This window comes from Labrus bergylta, chromosome 2 (assembly GCF_963930695.1).
Source record: "Labrus bergylta chromosome 2, fLabBer1.1, whole genome shotgun sequence".
Taxonomy (NCBI): domain Eukaryota; kingdom Metazoa; phylum Chordata; class Actinopteri; order Labriformes; family Labridae; genus Labrus; species Labrus bergylta.
The window spans coordinates 19,280,615-19,302,364 of record NC_089196.1 but is presented as its reverse complement, the minus strand read 5'-3'; the positions used below and the strand labels follow the sequence as shown (position 1 = coordinate 19,302,364).

Genomic DNA, 21,750 nt, shown 5'->3' with positions numbered 1-21,750 from the left:
TTTTTCTTGCTGTGCAACAGCAACACTGATTCAAATCCAAGAAGCCAAACATCATTTAAAAACGTCATCATTTTACTGTTTTGGTGCGTTGTGCATCATTTACCTTAAAAATAATTACAGAAAACATCCATACACTGACAGCGTGATTTGTTTGGAATACCAAAAGGGAAAGCAGAAAGATAAAAAAGTATACAGTTTGGAGCATGAAACCGATCGCTAGTCAACAATTTCTATTGTCCGTTCAGCTGCAGTTTGTAAACCTGCGAGTCAGTGCGATGGATGGGAGCCGGACAGACTGTCGTAAGGAACGGCCAGGCCGATGTTGTAGTTGTATCCGTGTGACTCTGTGTAGTCCGACCTGCAGATGGGTAGGACGTGATCCTGAGATAATGCCTCCTCAGAGAAGTCATAATGGCAGATTACTCCCCGATGTCTGCAGGAGAAAAACAGTATCAGCAACCAAAGAGATTTTACTTGATTCACCTTTTGAAAACTTGTCCAAATAGATGCTTGAAAAGATGGGATGATCAGTATAACCATCATCCTATTAGCAACATTACTGTAAAAACTTTGGCAAAAAAAAAACAAACATGTTATATGTTGTATTCTGATTTGTACGTTAAGAGTTCGGGGAGAAGACTTAAGCAGCTCTACTTTCAAAGTCAAAGCTCAAGTTGGTTAGCTAGAATACCTCTTAATGCCTATGTGCAAAGCTAGAGCTGACTCATCACTAATTCACATCTAGTTTGTCTTATTATTATTATTATGTGCCAAACTATTTATTTGCCAGAATGAGTGCACTGTTGAAGTTCTGGTCGGCAGATTTGGTCAGTTTTATGCTAAATTAAGATAACTATATGCTAGCTATATCTTCATATTACTTTACAGACATACTGTAAGTGGTACAGTGTTTGGGAAATTAACTTTCCCATAATAAAAAGCACATTTCCTTGAATATAAAACTTGTTCTAAGAATGCATTGAATTATAAAACCGAGAAGAGAAGAGAAGAAAAGAGGATGAGTGTGGGAGGATGATCAGTGACCTGCGGTGAGCTGTAAGGTCATCGTCTGTGATGCAGGCGCCCCGTGGTGACTTGTCATCAGGGATGTTGGCTGTTACCAGGGTGCTGGTGTTGAAGCGTACGTGGCGCACAGGATGCCTGCAGCAGAAAAAAACACCCTCAGTTTAAAAAAAATCGTACATTTTAGACATGTTTTTTTATCCCTACTTTAAACGCTTGGAAGGTTCCTGGAGAAAATGTGAAAATGTTACAAACTGCACTGAGTCTTCCCTCTAATGTTACATGGAGTTTAAGTTTTGAAATCAATGAACAACCGTAAACAGAGAAAAGTGACATTTTCCTTCATTTGGATGATGTAGATGTGAACTAAATTGGCTCCTAAACCTGTCTTTGTTGCCGTGTAACAACGTTCTTCTTTATTTGGATTATTTGCATTTTGACAAAACATTTGACAATACATTACACGCCCCCTTGGTGTGTGTAATGTATTGTCAAATGTTGAAATCAAATCAATTGTGTGTATTTCAGACAAATACACACAAAAAGCAAATTGCCCCTCTGGGATAATTAAGTTTACCTTGAATTTGGAAAAATGAGACACCAAAAATAAGAAGGAACAAATCTACAATCCCTGTCTTTGTGTTGTTGTTAGTGTTTTAATTGACTTAAATCCTAAAGGCACACTTCACAGCAATGTGTGAGAGGTTCCATTACAAAAACAGATGTAACACCTTTACAAAAAAAAAAAAAGCATGCTTCACATGTTTCCTGTGTTGCTCTGAGTTCACATTTCCTCTCAGAGGATCAGAGGGAAGAAAGAAAATCCCACCTGTTGTGCATCTCCCACAGCTTGGCTCCCATCCTCATCTCCCACACACACACCAATCCTTCGCCTCCGCCGCTCACAATCTTCCAGTCATCCGCCTGCACCGAGGTCACACCCAGGTGGTGGGCGTACAGGGACGCCACGGAAGAGCCAGCTCGTAGGTCAAACACCCGCACCCTGAATCAGAGCCAGGATGAGAATAAGATACATGTTTATATAGCTGTATCGTAAAAATGAGGAAGGTCAGTTGAGAAGTAAAGAGGCGTTGTTGTTGTGTGTGAAGGCCAGAGGTGTGTTATAAACTTAAGAAGTTATATATTTACAGTTGAGTGTGTCTAACAATCGGGTTGTAGTTCCAATAAAAGACAAGTGAACAAACTGAGTACAATAGTACTCGGTCACTTTGGATTTTTGTTCCTGTTTACAGAGGAGGAGGACTCCAAGGCCGCACAACAGAGGGAGTGCAGTCAGTCAAAGAACGCTTTCATTAGCAGACAAAAGGACACTATTCTCACATTTGCAGGAACTTATCAACATCCAAGCCAAGAGTCCAAATACGAACGGAGGCGCATGTGCTGAAAGATTTAGCTCCAGCTTTATTTGCGACGAGGATTAACCCAGACACTTCATTATGCCATCTACTGTTACCCCACAGCCACTTACAACATGATATAGCACCTTTACTTGATCATGCCCGTGTCAGATTCATACTCTTAAAACAATGGCGAGAAAAATTAAAATAATGAGCCGTGAAAATCCTGGGATCACTTACAACAACGGATCAGAGAAAGGGCCATAAAAAAAACAGTATAATAGAATTAAGAGCAGATGAACTAATGATAAACATGAAGAGGCTTAAAATGTAGACTCAGGAGAATACGGAACAAAGCTTGTATTTAGAACAACGTGTATGTAAGTTTTCTCTTTCTCTCCTCAACATACTGATCCTCCTGTTTGATCCAGTTTGTCTAATTCCATCCATACGGTTTGTAGGTTTCACTTTTAGATCCTTCTTTGTCATTTGTTTGTAAATGTGTCTAATAGAAAAAAAGACCCCAGCCAGTTGCTCCTTGTGGGATGATACAAATTGTTTGATATTATAAATGATTAAGGGCTGTCAGCTGTTAGATTTTGTTATAAGTTTCATTCTCCGTAGTTAAGTTATTGTCATAACCTTCAAACTACCAAAAGGTTCTTACTTTATTTCAAAATAAAAGCAGGGTTGAATTCAGCAAGTTAAGTATTCTCAGCTGTAAAATTAGAAAATAAAAGCCCAATTATTATTTTATTTTTTTATAAAAATAGTTGGGCTTGTTTAAAATAATCTTATTTTAAACATGCAATTAAAAAAAACAATTATACAGATTAACTATTGAAATATTGAGATTAACTGCAATTCAAAAATGTAATGGTTTAACAGCCTTTATACAACAGATATTTGGTTTAAATAAGGGCAACAAAAAAATAAAAAAAGGTTTAAAAGTTTTTTTAAGGAAAGAAAGACTGCATAACACTGAGCATATAATGTATCATATTGAGATCATTGTTCACTCCACCAGACTCCATGATTTGTTAAAACGTAGTATTTAATGAATGAATAAATGGCTCTGTGCATTTGTCTGATTTGAATTGCTCTTGCATGTTTCAATCATTTTTTCTACTCACTTTATAATTCTTCTATCATTATTATAGTCGGCAAATTATGATCATCACCATCAGTATTGTAATGATTCTCTTTATTATTATTATTATTATTATTATTATCGTAGTGTATGAATAATTTCTTTTACTGGATAAATGGCAGAATGAGCTGGTTTGTGCTCCCTGGGTTTCAGGAGCAGCAGCAGCCCAGGGGACCAGCAGCTCCATCTGTTGTCTTTGTGGCTTTATTGCAGCTGAAAGCATCCAGGACATGACTGCATCCAGCCTCAACCTTCTCCAAGACCTCATTACCATAATCAAATCCACTTTGGGGACTCAGGCAGATTCCATTTCTGCTTCCAAACTGTGCTAGTTAAATGACTAAACGGGCACTGTGGACTTGTTGTCCACAGTTACTTCTGTCTGCTTGGTGGCATTACGTGATTGAAGCACACGTTTAAACAATAAGGACTGAGCGTAAGTGGCAGATCGCAGGAAGCCATAAATCTACTACTGGAGGCAACTCTGTCTTCAGTGAGCTGTCAGTGGGCAGACTCCTCTTCATTAATCAGCAGCAGCTCAGGGAGGGAGAGGCTCCGAGAAGTGTGGCCCCCTAATGCAGGACCAGACATGAATCATTATACATGCAGGGTGATGTCTGATGAAAACCTAACTCTAGTCATACAAAGTTGTCTGGTTTCATTTTCTACCTGAACAGATAACTTCAACGTGTCGAAAACATTTAGGCTGTTTAAAGTGTTTTTCAAAACTTTGCTGCAGGTTATGAGTCCAGGAGGAGTTCATTTACAACTTGTTGAGTAAGACCACCTGTATCTTTCTCTACTCCACGATCACACGTAGATCGAGTCCAGAATGTGTCAACAAACTTAATCTAAAAAAGTTGAATCATGAGTGTAATCCAAAGGCTCATAAAAACTAAAAAAAAAAAAGCAAATAATGTGGCCAACCCACAACGTGATTGAATACAATGAAATACAAATATGACTCAATTCTCTTTAGAGATTCTGCACAAGAGGAGTTTATACAGTCTTTGTACATTCTTGCATTTTCCTCGTGTCAGCGTATTAACAAGTTTGTGACTCGTGACAGGATAATACGTTTGCAGTGGATTTCTTCTAGAGATTTAGTTTTTCTTTAATTAATAAAACACTTTATGACGTGTTTTTGACTATTTTCTTACTATAATTTTGTTTTTATGGATGAGAGCTACAAATTTGTTTGAATTTGTTTTTGTACTTTCAGGTCAGCATCCATCATACTCTGAAAAAGTTATTATTATAGCAAAACACACCAGTTCTTGATAAAAAAAAAAAAAAGAAATCATAGAGACAACAACAGTCAGTAGGTTTCATCTTCTGAGGATCACTAAACCCAAGAACATAACCTAGCCGCAGCACAAAGTTCCTGACACTCTGACCTGGTCCCTTCACACCGGAGCTCTTGTATTAAAAAAAAAAAAAAAAAAAGCTCAGCAGCGGATGCACTTTCTGCGCCGGATGAAGAGAGCACACCTCTCCCCACCTTTTCACAGAGGCGCTATAGAGAGCATCCTGACAAACTGCATCCCTGTCTGGTCCGGAGCCTCCAGTGCCTCCGACTGCAGGGGCTGGTGAGGACGGCGGAGAAGATCATCAAGACTTTACTTCCTCCCATCGAGGAGATTGCAAAAAATAAAATAAACGCTGCCTGACCAGGGCTCAGAAAATCAGCAGAGACACCTCCCACCCCCACCGTGGACTGTTCTCGCTGCTGGACTCTGGAAAGAGGTTCCGCAGCCTTCGAAGCAGAACATCCAGGTTCTGTAACAGCTTCTTCCCACAGGCCATAAGACTTTTGAACACCAAAAAATAATCCCTCCATTCCCCCATCAAACCCCAACACAGGACTACCTCACTGGACTGTACAATACAATATAACATTACAAATGTGCAATATATTTATCCTTATAGTAATTTTATACATAGCCTTTCTTTTATACCTATTACTATCTGCACCTTATTTTTCATGTAAATACTTACCCTGCACTACAACGAGCGTAATGCAACAAAATGTTGTTCTGATCTGCACTGTAAAGTAAAGTAAAGTAAAGTGGACTTGTTATTAAAGTGATCAGCAGCCACAGGTGTCTCTTCTTCCTCTTACTTTATTCACTTGGCTTTCTCCTGTTTGCACAAATGTGGCTGTCTTCCAAACTGCCCTTACCAGGAGCCCTCATTTGCTCCCTGGATCTCACAAAAAAAATCATTTGGACAAAAAAGGAAGGGATGCATTAGGCTTTGGCCTTAAGCCACCCTGTAAGAGGGCCAAGATCACCGACTGTCCCTCAGTCTCCATCATTTCCACTGGAAACTGAATGCCCTGAGCACACAGTGGCATCTCACTGAACAAAAACTACTCATCTGTCAGAGAGCAAAGAACAAAAGTAAAAAGCTGAAATGAAATTGGAACTCCCAAATGCTTTGGCAGAGAGCGAAAAAATACATCTTTCAATTCTTCAACCAAAACAAATGTTGAACATTTTTCTGCATCCACTTGACGGAACATTTCGAACAGTGAATTTTTGATGGTTGCTAACAGCGAAGTTTCTAAGAAGACAGAACCTTAACAATATGACACGGTCCATCTTTTCCCTTTTAGCCAACCACTTAACAGCCAGATGGATTTGGTGCTGAATAGAAACAGCAGGGGCAGCTTTGGACGAGGAAGCACCAGAGATTTTTGTCTCCCTGCCAGCTTGTTCTCCGCGGCAGCTGCTAACAAGTGCAGAATAGATGAGAATGGCCTCTTTTATGCTTCTTTTCCTCATCTGGAGAGCCAGGTTAGGGATGTGGCAAGCGTGTGCAAATGCATGCGTGCGTGGCCAGATGTCTTTCTTGTACAGTTTCCCAGGTAATAGAAGAGACAGACGGAAAGACATCTCCATTCAGCACAAAGAGCACCTCACATCTAAGTATTTCTTCTTCTTTCTTTTTTTTTTTTCACAACAGATTTAGCAGCTTTCTGACTGAGACTGGAACGTGTGAATAATGCACTGATTTGAATGGAGCCTGGCCTTCTTGAACACTACGTAAACACCGTTTTTTCACTTGAAGTACCTCCATCGTCAGGTGTCTCTGGAGGGAAAAAAACTTGAGCTCCTGGCTCAGTTTCAACTCTCTGCGATGTTTGAAATAATAGGCACCGACTATCCGTTTTCAGAAGATTCTCCTTTCTGTGTTTGTGTGTGTTCTCCATTGGTGTGAGGGTTTGTTCTACCTCCTATCTTTGTTTCCACAGACCAGCAGGTGAGGAGGGCTGTCTCTCAGGTTGATGCAGGAGAAATCTCCAAGTGAGTCGCCCACAGTGGCCACCAGTTTGCCCGTTTCAAGGCTGTAGACGTGGATCTGAAACGCAGTCATTGAAAACATGTATTATTCAGTCCAACTTCAATCAGCACAACACTCATCAAGAACAAATGTCGGACATCGGTAAAGGATTGCAACCACATGCAAAATGATGACTACTTCAAACTTGTCCAACTCATTTATGCTCCTAAAATAAGGTGACTGTTCTGTAAGTGAGAACTTTTTCCATCACAATCCATTTTGATGGCGAGTCACTCGAGCAAAAATGTCCAATACTCTAAGCATAGAGGGCATATTAGAAGTGGACATGTCCTCTAGTTTTAAAAAAATGATGCCAAAGCATGAGAACCTGCTAATTCTCTGCACATTACACTCGTAGCTGACTTTGCTGCACATCATGTATCATACAAAGGACAAGCTCAGCTCACTGTGATTCGTTGCCAGTTAATTAAAAGCAAAGCAACATTTAAGAGTTAAATATGAGAAGAGAGTAAATCTTGCCTTGGGGCATTCTTCAGTTTACAGACAGATATGAAGACCACTGCCTCCGGCTCCATCGCAGCACTAAACTTTCTTCACTCAACTTACAATGATGTCATTTGGAGCTGGCCTAATTGGTCAATTAGAGGCTGGTGTTTTCTCGTCCAAATGAGACTGAACAAACAGGATAACCGCCAGGCAAAATTGACTTTGAATAATTAAAACGCTAAAGAAATTAAACAGAAGGAGGGACGCGGGGAGAGCAGGAAGAGACAGAAGGTAGGAGAGAAAAGGAGAGACAGAAAGAGAGCGAGATGGAGAGACAACAGCAAAGATAAAGAAGTTTAAAGGGAGGGAGGGAGGGGGAGGCATGATGTAAGCCTTAAGGAGATGCCAGCAGTTTTGTGTGTGTCCCTTATTCTGGCCAAGCAGAGCTTTAATTGTGCACCACCCAGGGGCAAAACCTAAATCACAACGGACTTTGAAATGACAGCTTGATAGGATTTGGACAGTAGAGAAGAGGGGGGGGGGGGGGGGGGGGGGGGGAGAGAATGGAGGGATGCAGAAATGAGGTTCAGCAGGCTGTTGTCCATGAATCATTACGGTGTCAGGAAGATATTTTTTTTATTAAGCATCCTCCCACTAAAATGAAGAACTGCCGCTCAGGGAGGCAGAAGAGCTGCTTTGTGATGATATTTGGGGGCCTGTTTACAGGCTGTAGCAGTACGTTTGGAGGAAGAATAATCATGAGGATGACTATGGAAGAACTGTTAGTTTAATGCACTTGCTGGATCCCCGGTGAGGCTTGCACACACAAAAGAATCTCTAATGGCAGCTTGCACCGGGATGTTAATGTCAGTACTCTCTCTGCTTTTTAAAAAGATGACAACATTTGGCAATTATTGCTGCGTTTTTGAAAAAGTCAATTTGTGTTGCTGCTGTTGGTACAATGGGATGAATATGATGCATACAATAAATTGATTCATTATTTTGGGCAATATGATGAATATGAATATGACAAAAAGTGGTTGAAGATGGCTATCTCATGTGCCAAGAGTCTAAATGATATCTTGAATTAGCTTCTTTGTCAAACCAACAGTTCAAAGCCTGCAGCTTATTATTTTATATATCGCCTGAAGTATTTTATTTAGTGATAGATGTCCCTTCAATCGGTTTTCCTTTCCCGATATGCTAGTTGGGATTTTATTAGAGTTGAATACCATCATTCAGGAGTGAAAACCATAAAGGGTTACATGTCTCCAACCAGCAGAACCAGCCGGGTTCAATGCGTCATCAATTCAAAGGAGAAACTTGCAAATTAAATGAGGTCTGAAGTTTGAATGAAATCTGCAGATTTTGGGCTCATACTCATCCATGATTCTCCGTCTGTGTCTTACATAAACACCAACATCTGAAACAAAACTGGATTCAGAGCCACACTGGGTTTAGACACCATGTGAACAAACACAGATTAGCTCACTGGACCTGGTACAAGGGTTTGTATGTCCAGCTCATCTCACAGGACAGAACCCAGTTTAAAACCGACAGCAACATGGCTCAATCAAGAAATACTGACATCATATTATATCAGAATAAGGTTGTGTGCAATGAGAATTCAGAGCCTGAGATTAAAATAAGTCTGCAAGTTTGTTCAGGCAGAAATCTCAAACATGCTGCAACTCTCACGTGACGATTCTGTTCACTGTAAAAGTCTGTAGACATTTTAAACCAACTCTGTGTGATAACTTTAAATAAATGGTTATATTGCACGAGTCCATGATACATTGGGGGATATGTTGATGCTTGCCGTGTGTCCAGTCCTCCTGACATTAAACCTCCCTGTGTCCATTTGTTGATATCAACTATGCTGCTACTGCACTATGCTCCTGCTGAAACTCTGCTGTAATAGCTCAGATACTCTTAGTAACCTCTCCTCCATCCCAGCATCCACCTGCAGGCTTTGACTCCATATTTTCAAAGCAGGATGTCTTCTTTCCTTCAACTCTGACGTGCAGATTGTGTTACTTATCCTGTAGTATACATGTGAGTTAGATGACTGAAATCACCAACTATTCTTTCGGGTAGGGCTCGGTGATTGCAATTTTAAAGATTTTCAATAACTCAAATTGAGATTACCTCTTCAATTTTGCTCCCTCTGGGCTCCCGTAGTTCACGTCCTCCAGCCTTGTTTTCTTCCTACAGAGTAGCTGGGTGGCCCCAGGTATGTACCACCCAGTATTTTCATCTGTACTTTTACTGTACCCTAAAACTTCACAGTGAACTTTTGTCAAGCTGTTAAGACAAGTTAACAGCTTGTATTTCAAACATCAGAAGAGAAATTCAAGCGACTTTACTGATCCTGAAAGGGAAATTCAGTTTGCTTTTGTTGAATGTTATTGATAAAATAAAAGCAGAACTTTTTTATTGTCATTTCTTTGTCATTTATGGATATAATATATTTATTAGACGTGGAAATCTGTTTTTTTTTTTTGTTTTTGTTTTTTGCCATATTGTCCAGTCCTGCTTTAGTCCAGAGTAAAATGACCCTAATGAACTACTGTGTATCAATGGTCCATGAGTGTATCTACTGACTCTACATAAGAAAAGACAAAACATCACAACTTGAATTCAGCCTTTAAGCATTCGACCAGCCCTCTCAACTTAAGGCAGTGAGAGGCTGACAGGTTTTCAGACAGCACTCGCGCTCTGTGGTAGATGGACGGCAGTAGACAGATAGATTGCCAGTGGAGATGCCAGCTTGTATTAAATGCCCAGCCACGAGCTGGGTGTCTGCCTGGGTGCCCCTCAGTCCACTGGCAAGAGGGCGGCACGTAGTAATGAGGATCTGGAGACTGGCTCCGACCACACATGCATGCACGCACACACACACACACACCACTAAAAAAGACAAAGCCACCAGCTCAATAATAACGATGCCAAATGTGGCAAATTATGATAAAGAATGCCGTACAGTGGGAACAGAGCTGCTTTTGTACTTTAACTTGTCAGAGTTTGAAACAAAACATCATCAAACTCAATGATTAGCATTGAGTTTTCAGGATCAGGCATCAAGTGTAACAACGTGCTTTTTTTTTTCATGCACGTCAAGATGTTGAAAGTGAAAACGTTTCACTCTTCATGTGAAGTTAAAAGGTGTGAGACGACTTTCTCGGATGCCACCTCCATGAAATTTGACAGATTTTAATTAAGCATATGTTTTCTGGATGAAGTCTGGGAAAAAGATTGTTGCGGCCAAAATGAAGTCTTTGTCTTCCTTGCAGGCTTGAAAACTGCGGTTAGAGGAGTGACAGAAGGTTAATTCAATTTGTGAAATGTTCTAATTAGTAAGAGCGTAGTGCTAATAATAACTTTGCAAAGCCCACTTTGGAAAACAGCAACATCTTTGAGACTTTCTGTGCCGAAGTACTGAAAATAAATACATTTAAATCAAACATGCTACGCTTACACAAAACTTGACCTACAGCTTTGATCTTTTACTTTTAATTATTAGTACGCAGCTCAGACGGATTTGGATGATGTCATATGCCCTGGTTATAAATTAAACACACGCATTTATGGTACAACATCAGCAGCAATTTGCAAAGCCAGCTTTATGTAGAAAGGCTCAAAGTATTTTTGATATCAGATTTGACAGCAGAGTCAAGAAAATCTGGAATAATCGATCAATACAAAAATAAATGCCAATGATCTTTTCATCATGTTTTTTTCCAGGCATTTTTCACCTACTGTACCTACTCATTATCCCACATTTAATTACACAAGACAAAAAAATATATAATTAATTAATTACAAATAATAAGAGAAAGATGGAATGGGAAGAAGATTTTTGTTGTATTAATGATAAAATTACAAGTTTTCTATCTTTCTAGTGCCTAATTTATGAGCCATATAATACTGCACAAACTTCTATCTAACTATCTCTCTTTCTATCCATAGCCCGTTGTATCCCTCACTGCTGCTCTCCGGCTGGTCCACTATGTGGTGCTTTAGTGCTGTTACTGAATCAGTGCTTCAGTGTTTCAGTTCTTCTTTTTTTCTTTTTTTTTTAAAGTGGATGATGTCAGTGAAGAAGCTTTGCCAAAAAACTGTCAATCACAAGCAAAGTGCTGCAAACACACAATATGATCGGGTGCTGCTTGCTGTTTTAAATCGAGCAGATGTCCAGTCTCTATGGCAACTAACATCTGAGTTTTTTTAATCTAATTATAATTCGTTTTACTACAACAAACATTGATTAAAAAAAAAAAAAAAAAAAAAAAAAAAAAAAAAACAACTGAAGTGAACTTGAAAGCATATTGCCTGCTGCATATATCTGCCTCCTGATCCCAGCAGAATAGTTTGTCTCCTGGCTCGGTCTACTTTCGGAGTAAAGGCTTAAGAGTCAATTAGGAGCACAGGGTCATTAAAACACAACATTATTAGAAGCAAACAAAGGCAGCTCAGGGAACATCAGTTTATCAAAGCGCCCTTATAGGCTGGAGCAATTAGAAGCGAGGCCCAATGAGGTCTTGTGGCTATTTAAGAGAGCTATTTGTACTATAAACAAAACCCCTCCAGGTACATCACCTTCAATTCTGAGGGGAGTCAAGTGGTCTGAAGAGACACAGAGTAATAGTGATCACACTGTCCAGAGACAGAGTTTACATTTACACAGATGAGACGTAATGCCGAGAATGATCTTTGATATTCTGCAATTAAAAAACAAATCAGATTCAAGTGCAGACCAGACTTGATGTGGATAATAAACGTGTGCTTCACATTGAGAAGGTAATATTTCCTCCTAAAGAGTTTGACTCATTAAAGAGGCCGCAGAGACGACAGTGGCTGAATCCCTCTCCTCTCTCATATGGTTTACAACGCCATTTCTATAATACTCCATCTGATCAACTATATTATTTTTCCTTTCTTTTAGCTTCCAATATTCATTATGCACCTTTTGAGTGCACGTGTCCTCTAGTGGAAACCCTTTTTTTTATTCTAATCACTGATGTCTGGGATCCATTTTTAGGAGATATTATCTAAAATCAAGGAACAAAAGAAAGAGACCTTGATCCGGCTCCACCAGTCCCATTAACATGCAAACACTAAATCATTATCCCGCATGGATTTGAAGGTGCTGTCCACGTGAAGGTGGCTCTCAAACAACACTGTGTCTCTTTACAAAGATGTAGACTGACTAAGGTACCATTACAAGGCCATCATTAAAAACACTGAGAGCGTCATAATAATTGAACTGTTCCACATTTCTTTTTTGTTTTGATTGTGCTTTGTTTAATGGTTCACTCTGATTTGAAATCGTTTCGTGAACTTGTCCTGCCCTTTAAAGGTATTGACGTGTGATCAAACATCTAGATATGCTTCCTATATTGGTGATTTCATGAAAACACAAATATATCATGTGCAGCAGCCATCAAGAAAAGCACAATGACAGTTAAAGATTTCATGTATTGGTGTTTGTGTTCCAAATGAGTGGTTTATATTGTCCTGTTTAGGGTCATGGGGGGGGAGCCGATCCCAGCTGTCATTGGCCGTGAGGCTGAATACACCCTGGTCTGGTTGCCAGTCAATCACAGGGCTGACTTTTAGAGACAGACAAACTTTTTATGCTCACACCAACACCTATGGGCAATTTAGAGTCCCCAATTCACCCAAAAAGCATGTTTTCTGACTGTGGGGGGGAAGCCGGAGGAAACCCACACAAGTACGAGGGGAACATGCAAACTCCACACAGAAAGGCCCTGCTCAACGGGGGATTCAAACTAGGAACCTTTTTGCTGTGAGCAATAGCTAACCTCTGCACCACCATGCAGCCTTAGAAAAAATGTCTATAAAAATAAGAGTCCCATTCTCAAATGTTAGTATGCCAGACTCAAAAGCATAATGATTAAACATGTGCTGTTGGTTGCTTCAAGTTTCAAACACCCTGTTTGTTCTCATTTCAACAGAAAATGTCTGTAACCAGAGTGGGGTGAATTCCACGCTCATAGCTGATTTTAAATTGTATGTGTTTATTGACAGCTATTGTACAGAGACTGAACTCACCTTGTTCCCTCCATCGTGCATTGCCCATCCTGTGCGCTTCACTCCAAGTGCAACATGGGAGTCTGACGCATCCAGGCAGGTAACAGGGTGACCGTAGACCGAGTGGAGCATCTGTGGCTCCTCCTCACGGGGGTCCAACAGGTACACGGCATCTCCTGCTGAGAGGGCTGCAAGCGGGCGCTGCTGCTGCCCCCTGCCTGGTACCACGACCAGGCTTTCCACCTGTGAAGAAGCCGATATACCGACACTTTACTTTCAGAATACAGTAATGTGTAGAGTACCTTCTTCAGAGATTTAACTCCATTTAACTGTTTTTAGGTAATAGAAGAGTTAGCTGAATTTCAAATAAAAAAGCACTTAGCCCCACGTGCTATTGACCTCGACACAGCTGACCTCCCAATATTTCATTTTTCTCTTCAGCTGTCCCATCCAATAAAAGGCAAAAATAACCCCCAAAAAACTAACATTTCCAGAACCCTAACCCTAAATGTTTATATTATTATTTCACACACAAAAAGAAAGCAATGTCTGAGGGGCATCATTTATTTAAACACAACACATCAGTATGGAGCATTTCACACATATAAAGGTATCAAACATTTGAACTCACTGGCTTGGGTAGCTGAGTCCGGCAGAGTGTCCTCCAGTAGCCGTGATCATCGGCAGCATCTATCCGAACGTCAGGCCCTGCCGCCCAGCACAGGATGGGGCTGTCCGAGCTCAGGGCCAGGACCTGGATCCTCCCTGGGGTCTGGTAGTGGCGGATGGGCTCTCCGCCTGTCTCTGTGCTCCATAGGTCCACACAACCTGCAGTGAAACACAGTTTTGTAGTTTATATATAATAATACATTATTTAAACCCAAAGAATTCCCTTAGGATGTAAGGAAAAGTGCTCACCGTCTTCGTACGCAGCAGCAGCCACTGTGCTGTTGACCTGCACATGACTAACAAAAGGTCTGGGTTCAGAGTTAGCCGACAGGCTGTTGATCTTCAGGAAAGAGGCCGATGAGTCCCAGTGCAGAGTATCCCACAGCCTCACATCGCCAGACGTGTACCTGACATACAAACGAGCACAGTGCATCAAACATGAATAATTATGAATATATCAGGCCGGATGGAAAATGGCTGGACGCACTCAATGAACTTTCAGTTTTTCGAGAACACCTGACGTCACCTTCTCTCACCACTGAATCATTTTCCCTCTCACACGTTCCCGACTTGTTATTTTGTTTTCAAAAGTCTTTGTTACGTGATCGTTCCAGGATTACAGGGGTGTTGTTTGGGCGGAACGACGTGGGACATTGCATCCATAAAACTTGTCACAACAGCAGGATGTGAAGGTTATGCTACCAAAACATTCACTGTAGAGTAGAGCTCCAGGTTTAGATTACTCATACAACAGTGAAGAATCTATATATTAATTTACTCCTTTACGACAATCTATTGAGCTTTAATGTCTCTTTCAGCACTGATGTGTGGGGGGAAACAAGACATTAACACTTGTCATCTAGGACTTTGCAAAACAATAGGATTGTCTGTTTTTGCCATTTTTGGACATTTTATGGACATTGTTACGGCTGTATGTTTCCCTGTGCTGTTTGTCCCTTCTCCCCTCCTGTTGTCTTCAGCTCTGCCCAGGGGAAACTACTGATTACCTAACGAGGTGCACCTGGCTTGTATTCACACCTACCTTGTTTAGTTTGCTTGAAACAAACTAAAAGCCTGGTGCAGTTCTTTTGGGCAGGTGCGAATACAAACCATCGAACTCGGATGCGCACCAAACAGCTGAACCGAGACCAAGCCGAAGAGGTGATTTCTGTACAAATTCTGGGCCTCTTGCCAAAAGTAAAATGTGAAAACGAACCGCACCAAACCAAAAAAGAAACATTGTATTTGGTCCGGACCAAAGAACGCAAACTAAAGGACTTTCCTGGTGTGAATACACCCTAAAAGTCCAGTGCTGGCTAAAAGGAGGAGAGAGGCCACTGCTGTCAGGGATAATGTGTTTTCTTGTTGAATTAGTTTGTGAGTTGATCTTTGTGTTGGTTTTGACTTTGGTAAGGTGTATGATGCGTTTTATTGGGTCAATTTGTGGGTGGTTGTAAGCCTCATAGGGCCGCCTTATGATGGGGTGTAACAGACATAATTATTGGTTAATGAATTTATTAATAAATAGAAGTTTAATCAATGAAGAAAAAGAGTTATTTGCAGCTCTATACTAAAGAAAAAGATGACTTTTCTTAACCGTAGAAACACATTTAGACTATTTAGACTATAACCTTAGACTGTTTTTTTTTTGTGATTCAACAAACTAAAAGCTTTGCTATCTCAATGTCAAGTTTATTTATATAGCACATTTAATACGACAGGTGTAGACTCAATGAGGCCCTTCCTGTGCCTTGACAGTTAAAAAAAATCCATCCAGTGGAGAGATCACGAGAGGGTGGCAATCTCCTCAGTTGTTATTAAGTTTGCATTAACAACTACACAAATGCATAAAACCTTCTGATGAAGATGTACGGCTCTTGCTGCGCTGGTGGCCGATTGAAATTCAACTTGTGGCTCCTTTCCTGCATTTCTTTCCCCACTCTCTCTCTCTCTCTCCCATTTCAGACTCTATCCACTGTCATATCTCTCCAATAAAGGCATAAAAAGCCCCAAAACAATTCTTTAAAAAAGGTTTATGGGATCTTGAAATACAATATGTAGCACCCAAAATGTCAAGTCTAATACACCAACCATTCAGAGAGACTGCAATTGTTCCTTCTTGTGCTCTCCAACCCATTATTTTTCTTTTTAGCTCTTCACCAACGCAGCCCTGCCTTCACCTCTCATTCCCAAGTAACAACAAAGTCCCTCTCATTGGAACAAAGCTACAGCTCTGTTGACTTCACTCTTATCCCGAGTCAACGAGCTCTCACTGTGGGAGACAACAAACTGTCAGAGTTCCCACCTCCACAGATACCATCATGTCTGAGCAAGTCCTCTCCTCACAGCCAGAGTGTGTGACACAGTGACAGCAAGTGTGACAGAGGGTGTACATGTGTGCGTCCGCTTGTGTGTGTGTGTGTGTGTGCACACTACATCGCAGGGTTTGGCAGGCAATCAGTAATAGGAAAACACACTTTCAATTAGTTGGTACATCAACTCAACAGGATTATGACACTGAATGTAGTCCAAGAAATTTGTCAAAACTTTTACACGTAGGAAACTTTCCAAACTGAAACCTGCATGTGTGTGTGTCTTGACAGATTTGGCCTTTCATGTCGCTGTTTGACTCCGAGAAGTTGTTGGGTTAATGAAGCGATGTCTCATGTTGCCTTGAAACGCCAAATCTCACTCCAGCGCTTTTCTAACAAGATTTTGTGGATGCAATTGTATCACTTTCGATTTCTCTTTATGTACATTGATTCTTTTCTTGTTAACCAAATTCAAGGACTTTCGTTTACCTAAATGCTCTTTTAAGTACAAATAATGGGGAAAATATTGATGCTGTGAAATCGCTAATAGCAGTGGTAATAAAATAAGGATTTAAGAGTATTTTATTCACATTAAGAAAAGTGTTGTTTTTTTTCATGTCTGGACTGTTTTCCTTAGGCATGCCCTATATCTGCTCACCTGACTAGATAAAAACACACTGTCTTCTTCTCCGATGAGACACAGCAGGACTGAAGGGAATCTAATCACATCGCTCCCTTGAGACTCTGCACACATCCTCATGGACTGTTCAACCAGCTCCTGTGGTTCATCACAATACATCACTGTCTCAGTTATTTCAAGGCAAGATTTGTTTAGTTAAGCTGCAATTTATGTCCTCCTCCCTCATGAACTACCACCATCATTCGGTACATTGGTTTTGCAGCCAGCAGGACAGTGACATCCATCATGACACAACAATTACAGAACAGGTGTAACAAGAGACAACATAGAGGAGAGAAGGAACAACTTGATAAAAACATGATTAAAAAAAGCGCTTGAAAGTGCTCACAGTTCCACCATTCAGGGCATATAGGAGAGAGACAATATTGTATGATGATTAGTGAAGTCATCAGTAGAAGTATACAGTATATTGATTTTAAAATGTGCTGAGAATTTAAACCTCATACAAAAAAGATTCCATCATTAATGATTCCCATAAGGTACTAAATGTTGCTGATGCTATCATTTTTTAAACCGGGGACCTTCTGTTGTTTTAACTACCCGCCTGTAAGTATTGATTTGCTCATAATGTTAAAAAAAAAAAAAACTGTTGCTCGTTCCTTACCTAGCACTTCTTCTTTTGTTGACTATAATGTAGATGAAGCTTGCTTGCAAAAGCATGCATTATTTTTTAATAAAGATATATTTTTAAAAAAAAAGCATTTTGCACTGAATCATATAGACCTGACTTGAACAGATTGTACTTATTTTTAGTTCCTCTGAAGGATTAAAGTAAGTTGAGGGAGTTTTGTTCCATCTGCTAGTTACTTTCTCTCTTTATTTATTACATTGGGAGTGTGATACATTATGAGGTGCTGTGATATGACGTATGTTTGGTTTAGTGTTTGTCAACCAAATGACAATTAAACATCTTGTGTACCAAGTTTAGCGCCATTTTTTTCTATTATTTTTTCTAGATTCTGTAGGTAGCAGGTATTTCTTTCTAAAAGTAACAACTGTTGCTCTCATCACAAAGTTCTTTGTACATAATGAGGCAACGCTTGCTGCATGTGTCCCTGTTAAATAAATACAAATAAATTCAGTTAAGTTCAGATGTCCATCGCTAATCCATCAAATCAGTGATAATTAACATTCAATAACTAAATGTAATGTTTATTTTTTATGAAGCACCCAGTCATGTATCTAAATATTTGTACGAGTATGAGTCTACTTATATGAGAGGACGAACGTCTGCTGTCAGAAGTGAGCTTCATGTTTGAAGTTCTTGTAACTCACCCAGCCAAGACAAAGTTGTCACAGAAGCTGACGTCACATAGAACCTTCCCCAACTCAAACTGCAGCTGGCTGATGGATCCCACTCGGTTCTGCACAGAAAATAACATTTCTTAACTAAACACAAAATACCACAATAGAAAATGTCGACTATCTAACAGCTAAAGAAGGAGTACAATGATTTAACTATATATTACTTGGCTGTGGGTTTTTTTTCAATCATTGCCTATCTTCATTTAAACTCATATAATAATAATAAACTTTATTTTTATAGCACTTTTCAAAACAGGGTTACAAAGTGCTTAAAAAAATAAAAATAAAATAGAGAAATGTTAGCAGACAATGATTAATAATAGGAAGCAAAATAGTGAGAGGTTATACAACAGGAGTTCCACAAATTATAGAAATAAAAAGGAAATAAAACAATCTAAAACCAGTAAGGAACCACAGAAGAAACGGAAAAAGACAATGTTAAACCACAAAAAGATAAAAGATTCAAATGAAGGAAGCCGATTTAAAAGCATAAAAGTATAAAAGATCAGGGAGATAAGAGGTAAAAGAGATTAATATTACATTAGATTCAAACTATAAATTACAAGAATGATATGCAAATAAAGCCCCTCTGAATAAGAATGGTTGAAAACAAGTATTCCCCACGATGAGACAGCAGAGGCTCACCTTCCAGTTGGAGCACACAGTCTTGGCTGAGTTCCTGCAGTCTCGCAGCGTGCTCTTCCAGCAGGGGGAGTCGGACACGCTGGCCTCCTGGTGAAAACCAGCCTTTGTGCACATCCTGAACCACAAAACTGAGTCCTCTGCAAGGACTCTCCATGCCCTGCTCACCTGGGAGGAGATTGGACCGTGTTACAGCCGATTGAGTCAGCATACATTACCAGCTTGCATCACTTGATTTATCTGTGCTTGATGAGCCCGGCTGACTGCCAAATGGACATATGCACCATGTGCTGTAGTCCTGCCAAACAGAATGTAATTTACTAATCTATACCCATTTGGGTCAAATAAGGCGATAAAGCTTGCCTCAGCAGTTCTGCAAGTGGAAGGTAAGAGTAGCTGTAAGGACTTTAACCGCGAGCTGTAAAAGCTGAAATCAGCAAGCGAAGTGTGACCGCTCTACAAAAAGAATGACAAATAGAAAGACAAAAAGAATCAGCACAGGCTGCCTTACAGTTTTTTGTCTTTGTCATTTTCTCACATGCATTGAAATACTTCTAGTCAGTGACTAAGTGAGGAAGAAGGTATGCCCGCACACCCGCTCAAATGCCACAAGAAGTTAATATTCCATCAGAGAGATCCTCAGGGATTGTGATGGTATCAAAATGTTTTTGTGGCATTTGAAGTTTGCAACATACCTTCTTTCTTTCAGTCTGCTGTTTTTGCACCTACATGATGTGTGTATTACTACGACCTTTTTCTCTTGAACTAAGCGAGGACACCTACACCAGACATCCAGGCTGCAAGCTTAGGTCATCCCAGCTTATTTCTTGGTTTGTTACTAACACTAGAACTAAAGCTAAATTCAACAAAAACTAATTGACTCAGTCGGAAATTGTTGGTCTTACTTTGTTAATATCTTTTTTTTGGTTTGTGACCCCTGAGCCGTCTTTCTATAGCCTAACCTGAACAGCTTCATAAGTGATTTGTATTTAATTGAAGTGTGATTTTTCCTTTGTTGGAAAAATAACCCTATTAAGGGTAAAAATGTATATCGTTTTGTTTTTATATTTTTTATATATATTTTTCACCACACACACACACACACACACACGCACACACGCACACACGCACACACGCACACACACACACACAGGGACCCTATCTTAAGCATGCTTTAAAGACTGAGGAGGCAAGGACTGTATGTCTACAGATCTTTTTGTCCAACTCTTTCACAGGAATATCATTGCACATAAAACAAGGTCGGGTTGGAATTTATTTTTTGGCTTTTAAGGCTCAAATGGTTTGACAGCTGCAGCAGCTTACCTGTGCACATCTGCCGAGCTCAGTGCAGTTGAGGTGTTGGAATATCTTCAAGGCTAACTCGTACGGCAGTTCAATATCAAAGAAAGGAATGTCATTGACTTCATTCTGTAGAAGAAAGAACAACAACAGACTTGATATGGTGAACTCATTCAAATAAACTACAATCACCGTCGCCCCCCCCTCCTTCCCCTTCCCCCCCTTCCCCCCTCTCACCAGGTCCTGGATGAGTTGATCCACCAGCTCCCTGTCTGTCTTCAGCTTTCTCTGTGGCTGCTGCTGCTGCTGCTGCAGGGAGGTTCTGCAGCCACCAGTGATGTTGTGATACTGTCTCTTTCTCCTGCTTCTCTCCTCCTGAATCCTGTCCAGCAGCGGACTGGTCCTCCCATCAAGTAACCCGTGTGCAATGGACACATACTGAGGCTGATCCTTGGACACAGCAGCAGCTTGTCCTCCTCCTCCACCAACACGCCTCCCCTCCTCCTCTGGTTTCGAAGGACTGCTGGTTTTGTTGCGACTTTTTAAGTTTTCAAAATACCCCTTCTTTGAGTCGTCTTTGCTTGACTGACCAAGAGCATCGCAGGGAGGGAGAGGGGCAGAGTTAAGTCGCTGCTCCTCTTGTTTACCTGTCAACTCTTGTTCCCAGCTCTTCCTAAACGCAGCAAGTTCGTCCTCGGCCATATCCGCCATTCATTGTTGTCAAAATATGACCCCAAAGTGTCTTGTATTTTTTGGGGGGGGGTTATTTTAACCGGTTGAAAGGAGCCATAGCTTCAGACCACAACAAAAACAAGCATGTGTCCAACGCTATAAACAGTCCGACTACGGACAAAGTCGTGCTTTACATAGTTTCCGGGAGTTTTTTAATTCCGCAGTTGTATTTTTGATGCGGCTATCTAATGGAAGATATTAAATGTGTTGTACATTTAACTTGCATTTGTCCTGAATATACATGCAGCCGTATCGTTTCCATGGCAGTGAGGTTTTAGTGCTTGCAAATAGCTACAACATGCTTTTCACAGAGTTTAAAAAACAAGGGGGAGAACACAATGTCCCAGAAACCCCTGTGACAAAACAATCCTAAATTCAAAGCTGACAGGAGAGATTCAAGACTTAACCATTTCATGTCTCTTTTGGGAGAGGATGATGTAAACCAAACACCATGTGACACCGCAATGAATAATACAGTAGACAGAGGGGAGGGGAGGGGGGCAAAGGGGGGGGGGGGGGTAGGCAAGCAGAGTTAAGGTTTGATGACAGAAGAGAAGGAGGGTCATATATCCTCACGACTTAAAGAGAGAAGGCTGGTTTGTTCTGTCAGAGAAGATGTGCTGGCTGCCAATAGACCAGCCTTTGCTCCTGCCCGGTGACGCCACCTGCAGCGCCCGCAGACACTCGCCATGCACCGCGGCTCAGCTGCTTGCC

At 40.6% G+C, this 21,750-nt stretch overlaps 1 protein-coding gene across 1 annotated transcript; it reads right to left on the bottom strand.

Moving 5' to 3' along the window:
• Positions 1 to 51: 51 nt before the first annotated feature.
• On the bottom strand, positions 52 to 21,370 carry fbxw8 (F-box and WD repeat domain containing 8). The gene is made up of 11 exons (XM_020636614.3): positions 20,542 to 21,370; positions 20,329 to 20,433; positions 19,009 to 19,173; positions 18,334 to 18,422; positions 14,296 to 14,453; positions 14,009 to 14,205; positions 13,399 to 13,620; positions 6,767 to 6,894; positions 1,853 to 2,026; positions 1,045 to 1,161; positions 52 to 433 (listed from the first exon to the last, which is right to left on the bottom strand). The coding sequence occupies exons 1-11, from the start codon at positions 21,013 to 21,015 to the stop codon at positions 268 to 270; spliced, it is 1,995 nt and encodes a 664-aa protein (XP_020492270.2). The 5' UTR covers positions 21,016 to 21,370; the 3' UTR covers positions 52 to 267.
• Between the last annotated feature and the right edge of the window lie 380 nt (positions 21,371 to 21,750).

Bases quoted from the DNA above. Each gene is read 5' to 3' on its own strand.
- fbxw8 (XM_020636614.3), bottom strand. From the start codon at position 21,015: ATGGCGGATATGGCCGAGGACGAACTTGCTGCGTTTAGGAAGAGCTGG. The intron at 13,621-14,008 runs GTGAGTTCAAAT...GCTTCTTCACAG, and splicing joins GGACTCAGCTACCCAAGCCA to GTGGAAAGCCTGGTCGTGGT. The intron at 434-1,044 runs GTCACTGATCAT...TTTCTCCTGCAG, and splicing joins GACCTTACAGCTCACCGCAG to ACATCGGGGAGTAATCTGCC.